Source organism: Salmo salar, chromosome ssa13, assembly GCF_905237065.1.
Source record: "Salmo salar chromosome ssa13, Ssal_v3.1, whole genome shotgun sequence".
NCBI lineage: Eukaryota > Metazoa > Chordata > Actinopteri > Salmoniformes > Salmonidae > Salmo > Salmo salar.
Genome location: NC_059454.1, coordinates 43,982,065 through 43,998,695, shown reverse-complemented (window position 1 = coordinate 43,998,695; position 16,631 = coordinate 43,982,065). Strand labels below are relative to the sequence as shown.

The window sequence follows — 16,631 nt, the reverse complement described above, 5'->3', positions numbered from 1 at the left end:
ACCCAATTGGAATCCGAAATCAGAACTCTGCAACCAAAACCCTGATGTTGTTCAAAGCCGTGGTTGAGTGGCAAGACTTATGGCACATACATCAAGCTCCCCACTGTAGACTGGGGTTCAATCCCCACATCTGTTCTTCCCACCTACCTGTATCCTCTTCTCATTTTAGAACTGTCAAAATACTCACAAAAAAATCATACACTCTGATGTCATTCAAAAAAGAATGACAGGGCCAACATTCCAATATTGACATATTTCTGTTTAATATTGTGTAATAATCTTCTCTTAAAATACAGTATTTTCTGAGGTAGACCATTATTACAGTTCAAGAACATTATTATCAGTTTGAAAACAGACATAAAAAAGACATGAAATTAATACTTTCATGTACAATATGTTGCCAAATGAGGTAGAAATGGTTACAGAAGATGTACAAGAAGCAAGAACAAAGTTACTGTAATATTAGATTAAAAACAGCTAACAAAAGCCTATTTTGTTGAACAAACTGTTGTTTTATTTTTTGTTTCCTTCTTGGCTTTAAGAAGAATCAACACTGATTAAACAAAGGTGTATTGTAGACATGATATCAATGATATGCATGAGTCAAACATTGTGAGGTTGTTTGACTTTCCTTTAGGAAGTACTACCTCACCCAATCATCAATACCTCTAATGATAAGACCTATTCCCACTTATTATCTCTGATTAATACTTTAAGCAGTAACATATGTAGAGTGAGGTAATCCATTAATGAAAAAAAACAAAACAACAACTGACAGAATAATGAACAAAATGATTATGTTTTTCCGAATCTACATGTTTGACAAACATGGACGATTTTGGGAATCTGAGCTCTGGGAAATAGCTAAAATATTTTTCATTATTCACATGAACTAATGATAGTATTGATATCGGCTGCTTGTCATGAACTAAACTCCCATGACTTCTGTTATAAACTACGACAATTTGCCTCAAGCCCCAGCCCCTGCCTGATATGTAACACCTCTATCTGAAAACGAATTATAACTGCCTCTAATGATCCTTATAAATTATGTATCTTAATGTTATTACACATAAATTATTACATATTTAAACCCATCTCTCAGAGGCTCCCTAAGGCTTATTTCTCCTGCTTAGTTTGAAGATGTATTTTCAGTTTCTTAGACCTACTAGGTGTCCCAAATGGCACCCTATTCCCTTTATGGTGTACTACTTTTACAAAATGTGTCTCAACCCTGGGGTCAGCATGTTTGACCCGGCTCTATGGCATGACTGAAGCCACCAGCTGTACAGGGGAGACTGGAGAGAGGCCAGGGTTGTGATATTAGGTTCCTGGACATCAATCAGAGCAATGCCACTCCAAAAGGAGGAGGGAAGCAGAGGGTAGGAGGAGGGGAGGGATGGATGGAGGAGGGAGAGGGCAGAGGGGGGCCAGCCACATGGTCACTGGGGCCAACAGCTAGGGCTATAGGGACGACCCTACCTCTATAATGACTGCATTGGGTGCAGAGAAAGAGCGATAACGAGAAGAGAGAGAGAGAGAGATGGGGAGAGATAAAGAGAGACAGAGATGGAGAAGAAGAAGAAGAAGCAGAAGACGATTACATCATCCTCCAGTGTACCTCCAGTCTGCACACCATGGTAACGATCCAATAATCATGACCTCACCTCAGTACCTGCTGCTGAACTGAATAACAAGATATTTCCAGGCTGTTGTTAAACAGAGTAGTAGCGATGGCACAACCCTGTGTGTTTGCTTGTCTCTGGATTGTCATGTTATATCTAGGATTGTATTGTATTGTACATAATGCATAATACTGATTAATAATATATGGTTATTGTTAGACATGATTAGCTGCCGACTGCATATAGCTGATTCATCTTTAGGTCCTTGCTCATTTTCTATTTTCTTTCTGCTGTATATGACACTTAAATGTATATGACAATTAAATGTATATGACAATGGTTTTACTGCTTCTTGTCTGTGTCCAGGCTTGGAATATAAATGTGCACCTTTTATTAATAGAGTTCGATAAAGAGTTGCGTCTATTACAATAAAAGATATATAACATGTATATAACATTAATGCATGAATATGACATGTTATCTCACAATGCTTTGGGTTGATTTGTAAACAGTTTGTCCAGCAAAAAATGAATATTTTATGTGTTCTACATAACACTTCATAAAGACAATCATCATTCCACCAAAAACATCTACATTAAAAATAAAAGGATAATTTTTTTTTGTATTTATATATTCATATATAATAATAAAAACATGGATATTATGGGATCAAATATCCTTTGAAACACCTGAATTACATTCAATGTTACTCTTTGTAGCATTTTCAAGTTTCTCCCTCGAGGCATATGCACAGACAGCTGCAGTGTGTATACAACAGGACTGTGTGAGGTCTTTTCTCCTCTTGCTCGTCAGCTCTTCCTCCCCTCTTTTACTCTCTTCACTAAGACTGAAGATTACATACATTCTTTATTTCTTTTTTGAGGTAAAGAAATTCTTCCTGAGCATTTCAAACAAGACTACATACATACATACTAAGAAAACAAGCAGATAGGTGAAAGAGACAAACAGACATCAAAGGAACCGCCATCTTGCCTTGCTGTGCTTGTCTGTGTTATAGGGCTGTATTAAAGCAGCGTTCTCAGGGAAAACTGCACTGAATGAGGAATGTGTGATAAACCACAGTTCAAATATATTGTATGTGTGGATGTTATACTCATGGCTTTGAATGACAGCGTTGTATATTCAACCACAACCTAGTCTCATTACCTTTATGTTCTATTTCAATGTTTTTGTAAAGTTGCATATTAACGTTTTTGTTGTTGTTGTATGTACAGTACCATTCAGGGTGTACACAATTGATGAGCTATTGTACTGGATTTGTCTCCAAAACAGCTGTGAATGATGTGATACTGTACTATAGGGGAAAGAGGGACTATTGATCGAAAGTGTCCACGATTATTTCAGCACAATGACATGATTTTGGTGAGAAGCTAAAAGCTGTGTTTTAAGTTAATAACCCATAATGCTAAGAGACAATGAGGTATTGTTGATAATTTTGGGGGTAAAAAAAAAACACTATAGTTGTCCAAATAGATTCTAAACTGTTTTCACACACCAAATGACCAATGAAAACGAAAAAATACCACAGGAGTGGACTGGTAATAGATAGTGTCCTGAGAGTAGCAGTCAGACGACAGGGGGATCTCTCAAAAAAATGTTTTAAAATCTTTTGCAACGAAAAACTAAAATTGGTGTTTTTTATTGGACGAGTCCAGGTAGTCCTGCCCCTTTTCAATCTGTTTTGCAACGGAAAGCAAAACAAATGTGTTTCTTATTGGACAAGTCCAGGTTGTTCCAAAAGACCCTGACGATCCATCACCTTGGACTACGTCACCTTAACAACACATTACTGATTTATGTCCTGGATCACAAAAAAATATGGATCTTTGGGTGGAATCCTAACTGTCTAGAGATGCACGTTGCACTCAACTCGACTTTTGCGTGATTCATGCGTTGATGTCGAGATTTGAGAGACAAGTTATGCACATGGATCTCAAGTTAGGATTTGAACCTTTGAGAAGTAATCTCCAATGATGCAGTTATCCCACCATATAGGTTCAACTACTACTGTAATACACTGCCCCGTCCACAAAGGCTTCATCTATCTTTTTCTTTGGGAAAAATAAAGTATATGTATATTTAATAGAAACATCAGCACACCATGGCATGCTAACCAGATAAACTTATGTTAAATCTGCTCCTCATCTCTCCCAAACCTTCGATCTTGACAATCTAACTCTTTTGGTTGCATAATAATAAGTAATTACAAAAAAACGAAACAGTAAAACATTCCCAAGACTTTTCATCATGTCAAAAGTGAAGACAGGGTTTACATTCACAGTCCCCTACATTATATTACATACAGTGGCTGTCTCCCTGCCTTTCTGCCTTCTCAGTGGCTGTACACCTTGCTCCACTCCATACAAGTGTCCAGTTCTTTCGGGGTGGCGTGCGACTGCGGACGCACCTTGCAGAAGGCGTTCTCAAAGTCTTTGAGGGCTGGGGGCCCCGTAGCCTGTCCTGAAAGGCTGTGTAAGGGCCCCTGTGGGCCCGAGGAGGATGCTGAGGATAGGGCCTGCTGGCAGAGCTGCAGCAGCTCCCACACAGAGAAGCCCTCTGACCGCTGCAGTACAGCCCCCAGTTCCCTGTCACTGAGAGAACATCCCTGGGGCACTAGCGTCTGCAGCAGCACCTGTCTCCGCATCCCCGCATCTGGCAGGCCCACGTGGTAGTGCTTGGCGAAGCTCCGATGTACCGTATCCTGGAGCAGGTCTGGCCTGCCGGTGGTACACACCACGATCACCAGCCCAGGGTCTCCCCCCGCCGAACCTAACCCCATCTGGGCCTTCTCCAGGGCGGATAGCAACACCTGCCTCAGCCCCTCCTCATCCTCCAGAGCCTCCACTTCACTGAGCAGCACAACAGAAGGCTGTCTCGCCCCCGCCACCTGCAGCGTGGCCTCCAGGATCCCCTCGGCCTCCACCTTGCCTTTAGAAGCTAACATGGCCCCGCTGAGCCTATAGAAGGAGGCCCCCAGCTGGGCGGCCATGGAGCGGGCCAGGGTGGTCTTCCCGCTTCCCCGGGGGCCGAACAGCAGCACGGTGGCTGGGGGGAGGATGGCGGGGCTGGGCCTTAGACAGGGCCACAACAGCTCCTCCTCCAGGGCAGCCTTGACATGGGTCAGCCCAGTCAGCTCCCCCCATAGCAGGGCTGGGCTGCAGTCCAGCACTTCCCCGTTGACTAGATCCAGAACCATGGGGTCTGGACTCTTTAGGCTGGCTGTCTCCCCTGGTCCAGACCCAGGCTGGCCCTGGCCGTGGAGGGAGGGGCGTTTCTGGTTGTGAGCCTGGGAGGAGCGGTGCTGCTGCTGTTGCTGCTGGGAGTGGGAGAAGCCCTGGTTTTCTGACCCTCCTCCTCCGTTCTCTCCAGTCATCCCTGCTGCCGGGCTGTTCTCCCCTGCTACAGCCACCATATAGGGAGGGGATACCAGGGGCTGGGAGGAGGGCTTACTGGGCTTAAATGCCAGGGGATCTGTGCTGCCTGTGGTGAATCTGATGTTTCCTTTATCCCCCATGCTGTAGGGAGAGAGAGAGTCCCCTCCTCCTCCGGACTTCATTGGGTCGTAGCCTGAATACTTCCTGTATCGAGAACCTTCCCCCTCCTCTTCCAATGACATGTCAAATGCCTTCCTCTTCACCCCACCTCCAGACTCCTGGTAGCTGTAGCTACCCCCGACTACGGTGGGCCGGGAGGGGAGAGGAGTAGGGGCGACCAGCCCGGAGTGTAAGTACCCTGCAGAGGGGTGACTGTAAGCGGGGGCCAGGCTGGGCTGGTGGGGGTAGCTGGTTGGTGGGTAGTTGTAAACTTGGGTAGAGGGCGAGTAGCTGGGTACCAGGGTGGGCGTGGGCTGGTGAGGGTGGTGGAGGGAGGCGGGGGGAAGTGCTGAGCCAGGCAGGGGCCCAGGGCAGTACCCAGACGAGAGGTAGGTACTGTTGTAGCTGGGGGGGTTGTAGTCACCGGAGTGAGACCCAGAGCAGGAGCTGCTACCACTATATCCAGAGTCTGAGAGGTTACTGTTGACCACTGACACACTGCTGGCCCCTGGGGGCCCTGCTGATGTGGCCCCAGCCTTGGGGCCTGACAGACCATCCAGGGACCCGGGGTAGGGCCCCTCCGCACTGTGGCTCAGGGGCCAGGGATCCAGCTCAGTCTTGAGGCCATTGAGGCCCCCGAAGGCCCCTGGCTCTGGGTAGGCCCCTACAGCGGGCCCCGGTGGACGGTTGTAGGGCGAGTCTAGAACACCAGAGTACTTCTCTGCATAGCTCTTCAGCAGATTGGAGGCGGTTAGGGCACCAATGTCGTCATTGGCCCAGGCGTAGCCGTGGGTGGAGCCTCCTCGGCCGTGGGTGCGGCCAGCGGCGTACAGCTCGGACTTGTGGGCCGGCGAGGAGGTGGTGGAGGACACATCCAGGTGCTGCTCAGGCCACTGGCTGAGGGACTGGGCATGCTCCGGGTTCCAGTGCATCTTATACAGGCCTGGAGGAGAGGAAACAGAGAGAGAGAGACACCAGGTTGTAAGGTGCTGTTTAGGACAGTAGTTCCAGTGCATCTTATACAAGCGAGACAACACAGAACAATAAATGTGTTGAAACCAGTGGCGGTCGGTGCCGTTTAAGAAGAAGGGAGTACGATTAATTTTTTTCATGAGTATGGCCGTATTTCTATTAAAGCATATTGGATGACTGTCAATCATATTCCATTCACCCATTTCAATGTAACAGCGATAGGTTTAGGCTACTACATGATATTCACATTTTCCCTATACCCATCATGAGGTTGCTACAACCTAGCCTATGAAAAGTTTGTCAACAGAATCGGCGGAATGAATATACCCCTAATCACATGTGAACACAGTTCACTTTCATAGCAGCCACGATGTATTCCTTCTCGCATCTTTGCAATCTCCTCCGCTTACCTTTTCCCTTCGCTTGTGGACTTCAATGCACAACACATCAGCTGTATGTGACCAGGCGAAAAATCCTTTCCAAGCCAAGCCATATCATAACAGCTACACACAGTCTACATCGGTGTCACCATATCAGCTAAAGTAACATCATAGTCAACATATTTAATAGAACTAACACCCTGCAATCATGCAGTAACGTTACGGTGTACAGTCAGTAAGCAGTTTAGCACTTACACCGGCGGGCCCTGGTGGCAATAAATTAGTAAAACCAAAAGCTTACCTTGACTTGGAAGAATTCCTGTAAGGCGTGGGTGTTGGTAGATGAGGAATCAAATGCAGGAGAACAGCGATTCGGTGTATGGGCTTTAATAGGCTTCCACACAAAACGACAGCCAACCCAAACAGCGCACAGAGCGCACAACAAAGCAAAGTGCCCCAAACACACGGGACAAACACAGCTTGCGCAAACATACGCACCACTGAAGAATGTGCAACAAACCGCGTGTAATCACGCACAGCATACAATGGAAAAATAATCCCGCACACAGAGCAGGCGGGCCTGCTGGCAAATAAAGCCAGCTAATTAGCCCAACTAAGAACAGGTGCACCTAATAACGAAAAGGGGGGAAAACAAAAAGGAATCAGTGGCAGCTAGTAGGCCGGTGACGACGACCGCAGAGCGCCACCCGAGCAGGAGGGCGAGCCACCTTCGGTAGGAGTCGTGACAGTACCCCCCCGACGCGCGGCTCCCGCAGCGCGCCGACACCGGCCTCGAGGGAGACCCGGAGGGCGAGGCGCAGGGCGCTCCGGGTGGAGGCGATGGAAATCCCAAGACGTCCTCCACCGGTACCCAGCACCTCTCCTCCGGACCGTACCCCTCCCAGTCCACGAGGTACTCCAGGCCCCTCACCCGGTGTCTCGAGTCCAGTATGGCCCTTATGCTGTACGCCGGGGCACCCCCGATGTCCAGAGGGGGCGGAGGGACCTCCGGCACCTCACCTTCCTGCAGGGGACCAGCTACCACCGGCCTGAGGAGAAACACATGAAACGAGGGGTTAATACGGTAATAGGAAGGGAGTTGTAACCTATAACACACCTCGTTTATCCTCCTCAGGACTTTGAAGGGCCCCACACACTGCGGCCCCAGCTTCCGGCAGGACAAGCGGAGGGGCAGGTTCCGGGTCGAGAGCCAGACCCTGTCCCCCGGTACGAACACGGGGGCCTCACTGCGGTGGCAGTCAGCACTCCTCTTCTGCCGTCCATTGGCTTGCTTCAGGGATTCCTGGACGGCTCTCCAGGTCTCCTTGGAGTGCTGCACCCAGTCCTCCACCGCAGGAGCCTCGGTCTGGCTCTGGTGCCATGGTGCCAGGACCGGCTGGTAACCCAACACACACTGAAAAGGTGACAGGTTAGTGGAGTGACGAAGTGAGTTCTGGGCCAACTCAGCCCATGGAATGTACCTCGCCCACTCCCCTGGCTGGTCCTGGCAATATGACCGCAGAAACCTGCCCACCTCCTGGTTCACCCGCTCCGCCTGCCCATTACTCTCGGGGTGATAACCGGAGGTCAAACTAACCGAGACCCCCAGACGCTCCATAAACGCCTTCCATACCCTAGATGTGAACTGGGGACCTCAATCAGAGATAATGTCCTCCGGCATCCCGTAGTGCCGGAAGACGTGGGTAAATAGGGTCTCTGCAGTCTGCAGAGCCGTAGGGAGACCGGGCAACGGGAGGAGACGGCAGGACTTAGAAAACCGATCCACAACGACCAGAACCGTAGTGTTCCCCTGAGACGGAGGGAGATCGGTTAGGAAGTCCACTGACAGGTGAGACCATGGCCGTTGTGGAACGGGGAGGGGCTGTAACTTCACTCTCGGGAGATGCCTAAGAGCCTTACTCTGAGCGCACACCGAACAGGAAGAGACGTAGAACCTCACGTCCTTAGCCAAGGTGGGCCACCAGAGACCTCGCACTGTCCTAGCTACACCAGGATGACCCGAAGAGGGTAGTGTGTGGGCCCACCGAATCAATTGATCCCGAACACCAAGCGGCACATACATGCGGCCCGCGGGACACTGTGACGGCGCAGGCTCCACCCTTAACGCCCGCTCGATGTCCGAGTCCAACTCCCATACCACCGGTGCCACTAGCCTAGACGCCGGAATGATGGGAGTAGGATCGATGGGCCTATCCTCCGTGTCATAAAGACGTGACAGCGTGTCGGCCCTCGTGTTAAGGGAGCCTGGTCTATAGGAAATAGTGAAACTAAACCTGGTGAAGAACATGGCCCACCTTGCCTGGCGCGGATTCAGTCTCCTAGCTGCCCGGATATACTCCAGATTCCGGTGGTCAGTCCAGATGAGAAAGGGGTGCTTAGCACCCTCAAGCCAGTGTCTCCACACCCTCAAGGCTTTTACCACCGCTAACAACTCCCTGTCCCCCACATCATAGTTGCGCTCTGCCAAACTGAGCTTCTTCGAAAAGAAAGCGCAGGGGTGGAGTTTAAGTGGCACACCCGAGTGCTGTGATAGCACGGCACCCACCCCAGCCTCGGATGCGTCCACCTCCACTATGAACGCTAGAGAAGGGTCCGGGTGCGCCAACACGGGTGCCTCTGTAAACAGCACCTTCAACCTGTTGAAGGCGCTGTCCGCCTCCGGCGACCACCACAAACGCACCAGCCCCCCCTTCAGCAGTGAGGTAATGGGAGCCGCTACCTGGCCAAAACCCCGGATAAACCTACGGTAGTAATTGGCAAACCCTAAGAACCGCTGCACTTCCTTCACTGTGGTTGGAGTCGGCCAATTACGCACGGCCTTATCACGGTCACACTCCATCCACACCCCCGTGGTGGAAATGCAATAACCCAGGAAGGAGACGGCTCGTTTGGAGAACACACACTTCTCAGCCTTGACGTATGGGTCATGCTCCAGCAATCTCCCAAGCACCTTCCTTCTTCTTCACAAAAAAGAAACTCGAGGAGGCGGGTGAAATGGAGGGCCGAATGTACCCCTGTCCCAGAGATTCCGTGACATATGTCTCCAAAGCCAACGTCTCCTCCTGTGATAAGGGATACATGTGACTCTTGGGAAGCGCAGCGTTTACCTGGAGATCTATCGCACAATCCCCCTGTCGATGAGGTGGTAATTTGGTCGCCCTTTTTTTACAGAAAGCGATCGCCAAATCGGCGTATTCAGGGGGAATGCGCACGGTGGAAACCTGGTCTGGACTCTCCACCGACGTGGCACCTGTGGAAACTCCTATACATCTCCCTGAACACTCCTCTGACCACCCCTGGAGAACCCCCTATTTCCACGAAATCCAGGGATTGTGATCAGCCAGCCAGGGAACCCCCAGCACCACTGGAAACGCAGGCGAATCGATAAGAAAGAAACTAATCCGTTCCTTATGATTCCCCTGCGTCACCATGTCCAGTGGAACCGTGGCCTCCCTGACCAACCCTGACCCTAATGGCCGGCTATGTAGGGAGTGCACGGGGAAGATGGAATCTATCGGCACCAGCAGAATGCCCAGCTTGATGGCGAGTCCGCGATCCATAAAATTCCCAGCTGCGCCTGAATCGACTAGCGCCTTATGTTGGGAAGAGGGAGAAAAATCAGAAAACCAACAGGGGGTTCTGGGTGAGTTTGGTGCTGACTCACCTGGGGTGACCGAGAAGTGTTCTGCCTGCCCTCTCGACTCCCAGATTGACTCCTCCAGCACCGGTCGGCTGTGTGTCCTCTCCGACCACAGCTGGTGCAGGAGGAGCCACCTCCTCCGGTACCCCTAGGTACGGCCCCCCCTAACTCCATAGGGGTAGGGGCGGGAGTGCACGGAGGTGAAACGGACGGGACCCTTTCCGAACGCCCGCGGGCAGCTAGCAGATTGTCCAGTCGGATCGACATGTCCACCAACTCATCAAGAGAGAGGACGGTGTCCCGACACGCTAGCTCCCTGCGAATGTCCGCCCGGAGACTACACCTGTAATGGTCTATCAGGGCCCTGTCGTTCCACCCCGATCCAGCAGCCAAGGTCCTGAACTCCAGCGCGAAGTCCTGTGCGCTCCTCGTCTCCTGCCTGAGGTGGAACAGCCGCTCACCCCGGATAGTGGTCCTCGCCGAGTCCGGACCATTCCAGACTGCGTTGGCCCACTCCAGAGCTCGGCCCGTCAGGCAGGAAACGAGGACACTCACACTCTCCTCCCCCGAGGGACTAGGTCTCACGGTAGCCAGGTACAGCTCGAGCTGGATCAGAAATCCCTGGCACCCAGCTGCCGCTCCATCATACTCCCTCGGGGGCGCAAGACGAAGCGCGCCGGAGCCGGACGCAGTGGGATGAGAAGGTAGTGGAGTCGGAGGAGCCGGAGGGTGAGAGAGGAGACCACTCCTCTCCCATCGGTCCATCCTCTCCATCACTTGCTCCATCGCGGAACCAATCCGATGGAGGACTGAGGTGTGATGGAGCACACGTTCCTCCATCGATGGAAGGGGGTTATCAGCTGCTCCTGCTGACTCCATCGTGGTGCGGGATTCTGTAAGGCATGGGTGTTGGTAGATGAGGAATCAAATGCAGGAGAACAGCGATTCGGTGTATGGGCTTTAATAGGCTTCCACACAAAACGACAGCCAACCCAAACAACGCACAGAGTGCACAACAAAGCAAAGTGCCCTAAACACATGGGACAAACACAGCTAGCGCAAACATACGCACCACTGAAGAATGTGCAACAAACCGCATGTAATCACGCACAGCATACAATGGAAAAATAATCCCGCACACAGAGCAGCCGGGCCTGCTGGCAAATAAAGCCAGCTAATTAGCCCAACTAAGAACAGGTGCACCTAATAACGAAAAGGGGGGAAAACAAAAAGGAATCAGTGGCAGCTAGTAGGCCGGTGACGACGACCGCCGAGCACCACCCGAGCAGGAGGGCGAGCCACCTTCGGTAGGAGTCGTGACAGTTCCAGTTTCCATTGAACAAGCCATACAAATACAGGCATTTTAATGAATTATATGAAGAGTGCCTTGGTTCTCCTTTCTTTTTGATGACCAATTTACCCCTTTTACCAAAGAGCACCTTCCGTCTACCAAAATCTGCTATTGTATACCTTAGCAGTGCTTCCCTTCCTTCTTTTGTTCCAGTGTTGTGTTGAATAGTCATAGCCAGCGAGCTAACATAGCATCCCTCTCTTTGAGCAGGGTGTTTGAGTAGGCTAGACTACCTAGCTGCATTTGCTAGTTAAGTAAATATGTCTCTAACTCCCTCTTGCTTCTCCTTCATTTTGGAAGAAATGTATTTGTTCAAAACTGTTCAACTATTGTTTTTCTCTCTCTTTGAGTCTACTACTCACCACATTTTATGGACTGCAGTGCTAGCTAGCTGTAGCTTATGCTTTCAGTACTAGATTCATTCTCTGATCCTTTGATTGGGTGGACAACATGTCAGTTCATGCTGTAAGAGCTCTGATAGGTTGGAGGACGTCCTCCGGAAGTTGTCATAATTACTGTGTAAGTCTATGGAAGGGGGTGAGAACCATGAGCCTCCTAGGTTTTGTATTGAAGTCAATGTACCCAGAGGAGGATGGAAGCTAGCTGTCCTCCGGCTACACCATGGTGCTGACCTACAGAGTGCTGGAGAGGCTACTAACAATGTGATTCAATCAAACATTTGGTGACGTGAGTATATTGAGTATAGTTTTGTCTAAAAAGGATACATTTTTTTAAGTTTCACTGAAGAGGATGATCCTCCCATTCCTCCACTGGTTGAAACACTATAAAAGCCTATTGTTTTTGTGTGCAACCTATTCTCTTCTACTCACATATATTATTATTTGAAAACGTCCCTCAACCTCACTTGTCTTTTAACATTGTTTAACAGGCCTTTCAACACTCCTTTTATCAACACTCTCTTTTTCCTCAGCCTGTTTTCTTCTTTGCTACTACGGTGTCCACAGTGACACATGGCCAGAACACCTCTTATCAGAGAGGCTGTTAGTGGGAATGACTTTCTTCTGTTTCTCCTGCTGGTAGTGGATTGTGTTTTAGTGTTACCATCATGCATAGCAACAGAAGGAGCTCATATTATCCGGGGGGAGAGGGAAAGGGAGAGAGATAGAGAGAGAGGGAAAGAGAGACTGGAGAGAGGAGGAATAAAGACAGAGAGAGGGAGAAATAAAGACAGAGAGAGGGAGAAAGAAAGATGAGAGAAGAAGAGAGTGAGAGAGAGATAAAGAGAGAGAGCGTGAGAGAGAGTGAGAGAGATGTAGAGAGAGAGGTAAGGGGCCAGGAGGAATTGAATGGAGCGGTTTCCCAGGTTGTGTTAGTAGTGTGGTGGTGATAGTATTGATAAGGTCCCTGCACCAGCAGCACTCCCAGATGACCTATTGTTATCTCCCTGCTGCATGCTGTCACCCCCTTCCCCTCCCCCCTCCCACCCCGAACCAACCCCTTTGCGCACACCATCGCTTCAAAACAGACCCCTGGCCGGCTCGATAGAGGAAGGGGGTGGGGGGGTTGAATGCTGGACAGTGGTTTGGAGAGAGGGGGAAGAGGGATGGAGGGAAGGGGAGAATGGACACTGGACAGTGTTGTGGAGAGAGGAGAAAGGGGGGGGGTTGGGTGGGTTTGGAATCACAGAATAGTGTGCTATTCATCTGCAGCCTCCCATGGAACATTGGGAGAGTGGAATGCCTGTTCCTGTCTGTTACTCTGTACTTTGGCTGACTCTAGCTGGCGCTGTTCCTCTATATATATGTGTGTGTGTGTGTGTGTGTGTGTGTGTGTGTGTGTGTGTGTGTGTGTGTGTGTGTGTGTGTGTGTGTGTGTGTGTGTGTGTGTGTGTGTGTGTGTGTGTGTGTGTGTGTGTGTGTGTGTGTTGGTGCGCGTTTGTGTGTAGCACAACGCAGCGAGCCTCTGATAGATCACGCATGTTCAATCCACTGAGAAGACCAGCAAAAAAAGGGAGAAGGGGAGCATTTGAAAAAAAACTATTGATGTTAGTAGAATCAGCCGTTTCATAGACTCACACAGTCAGGCTGCTTCTTGCTGAGGCGTTAGCTTGACATTCCAGGAATAGTTTGGCATTATTGAACTGTCACGATTTGGCCTGGTGAGTGGAGGACTAGAACTATTGCCAGGCAGAACAGGCAGAGGAGAGGAGGAGTGGAGGACTTGAACTATAGCCAGGTAGATGGAGTGAAGAGGAAAGGAGGGGTAAAGTAAAGGAATAAACAACAAGAAGCTGTCATTATTACTTGCCTGGCCTCTTCTAGTCTGCGCCCCAGATGGCACCCTCCCCATTCCCTTTCTAGCACACTACTTCTGGATCCATAGGATCCATAAGAGTAGTGCACTACGTAAGCTGCCATTTGGGATGCACACAAAGTATTCCCTTCAGCAATAGAGAGAGGCCTAGCTGCTTGATGATCCATGAGTCATTCCTCTGTCTGTATGACTTTGAGGCTGGAGCCTGGACTCCTATCCACTCTCTCTCTGTCCTTCTCTCTCTCTCTCTCTCTCTCTCAAACCTCAACTACATCCACCAACCGCTGTGCCTTTCCTCACTCTTTCATTTGCTTGTCTCACTCTGACTGTGCTGCTTTCCTCAACTACTAAACTTTGGCCTCCGTCGCTCTCTCTCCGCCCAGTGGAAACCTCCAACCTCCAACCCCCATTTTTCTTCTTCAAACGGCATCTTTTATATCAATCATTTAAATCAAATCAACCTCAATATCCACCAACCGCTGTGGCTTTTTCACTCTGTTTCTTTCCTCAACCTAAACGGTTGGCATTTTTCTCTCTCCCCCCCTCCCCCCTGGAAACCTCCAACCTCTCTTCAGCTTCTCCATGTGTTTTCTTCAGATTACAGCCTCCCTATTAATTCAGTCCCATCAGATCAGAGCAGCAGAGCAGATGGCTGTTGGATTATGAAGTCCTTCATATTCAAATCCACAGACTGCCTTAAGTTCCCAACATCCAAACCAGTTAAAGTAATAAGTCCCTTAAGCCTGCCACACACTGCGGTCCTTCCAGACACATTAACGACATGTACTAGGACACCACAGTCTTTTTAGGAAACATGCTTAAAGACATTTGGACATTCTCCACTTCACACCCAGCCAGCTGACCATATATCTCTGTGGTTTGACTTAGAAGTCATTGTCCGGCAGGTTGGAGAGAGAGACGGAGAGAGAGAGAGAGAGAGAGAGAGCGAGAGAGAGAGGGAGAGAGAAAGAGAGAGAGGGTAAAGTAACTCCATGTCCGAGAGACAAAGAGAGAGAGAAACAGAGAGAGACAGAGAGAGATAGAGAGAGAGAGAGAGAGAGACAAAGAGAGAGAGAGACAGAGAGAGACAGAGAGAGAGAGAGAGAGAGAGAGAGAGAGAGAGAGACAAAGAGAGAGAGAGAGAAACAGAGCGAGAGAGAGAGAGAGTGTGTTGCTACAGAGAGACTTAGCTCCATGTCCTGCAGGCCAGTCCGTTCCCATCTGCGGCAGCAGGCAGTTTGTGAGCAGCGTAAGGCCCAATAACGGAGCCAGTGTGGGACAGAGACAGATGGAAGCCCAGGGGATCTCATAAAATCTGCAGCGGACATAGGGAGGAAGGGGAAGGTGGAGAGGAGGGGGAGGGAGGGACTGGACAGCAGGCGTGAGGACCCAAAGAGGATGGAGGAGGCGAACGTTAGGACATTAGGATGTTAGAGGACTCATTGAGGCATCCAGGGGGGTCTAACTGCTGGCCACTCCATCATCAGAGCAGCATGCCAAGAGCTATACAGACGGATCCTGTTCCAGGGAGACCTGGGGCATATGGTACAGGTTGGGTGAAATCTTTACGGAAAATCGGACTCACTAGGGCAGTTTATTTCTCATATTAGAAAAAACCTCCCTCCCTCTTTTCTTAATGATGCGATCACTGGCGTAACGCAGTTTCTCTGGACCCCCAATAAGGTCGGAGTCCCCCCACATTTAAAAAATAAATACATTGAATGCGTCGGCCAAACAGCCACTCACAAAGTATAGACTACCGATCGCTGTCCATGGTGCTGAAATTGAGACTATTGGGGGTGCCTATCTAATCGATGATAGGCATTCTGTGGTGCCAGTGCAGGTAGCCTATATCTTTGCTTTAGCTAATGGATAAATGTTTATTGGTAGGCCTATTTGGTCGTAATTATCTCTTGTTAAGCCTAACATTTCACAAAGCTATACACGGTGTCGCAAGCCTGCTATTAATGTAATTACTTGTTCAGTAATTAAAGTTGGAAATTCAAATTTTCGATTCAACAGCATACTAATCAGCGACCAACAGATTTTTACAAAAAGATACAACTGTCCTGTATAGTCCTATCTGAACCTGCATGACCTGAGCCGTCCTCAAGCTCTCTCCCAGCTGGGATAGAAAGTCGTTGTGGGCAAAACCAGTCTATTAATGTCAAATAATACAGTCAGTCCATCCTCAAAACATTTAGAATTCAAGGCACACTTAACCAGCATTGCTACCACAGCATTCTGCAGCAATACACCATCCCATCTGGTTGGCGCTTAGTGGGGCTATCATTTGTTTTTCAACAGGACAATGACCCAACACACCCCCAGGCTGTGTAAGGGCTATTTGACCAAGAAGGACAGTGATGGAGTGCTGCATGAGATGACCTGGCCTCCACAATCACCCGACCTCAACCCAATTGAGATGGTTTGGGATGACCTGGACCGCAGAGTGAAGTAAAAGTAGCCAACAATTTCTCAGCATATGAGGGAACAACTTCAAGACTGTTGGAAAAGCATTCCAGGTGAAGCTGGTTGAGAGAATGCCAAGAGTGTGCAAAGCTGTCATCAAGGCAAAGGGTGGCCACTTTGAAGAATCTAAAATCTAAAATAGATTTTGATTTGTTTAACACTTTTATGTTTCCTACATGATTCCATATGTGTTATTTCATAGCTTCAATGTCTTCTCTGTTATTCTACAATGTCAAATAATACATTGGTACTGTAGAATAATACATTGATACTGTATTTGTTTCTTAGAATTCAAGAATGTGACTGATCAAAGTGCCTCAAAGTACCTCAGGCCTTGAAAAA

At 49.1% G+C, this 16,631-nt stretch overlaps 1 protein-coding gene across 1 annotated transcript in view; it reads right to left on the bottom strand.

Annotated features, from left to right (window-relative positions):
- Nucleotides 1-238: 238 nt before the first annotated feature.
- Nucleotides 239-16,631, bottom strand: part of fignl2 (fidgetin like 2) — a 35,706-nt gene continuing 19,313 nt past the window's right edge. The window contains exon 3 of the mRNA XM_014135760.2: nucleotides 239-6,122. Within this exon, the coding sequence (XP_013991235.1) occupies nucleotides 3,979-6,122 (2,144 nt within the window). The 3' untranslated portion in view covers nucleotides 239-3,978. The remainder of the gene's footprint in view (nucleotides 6,123-16,631) is intronic.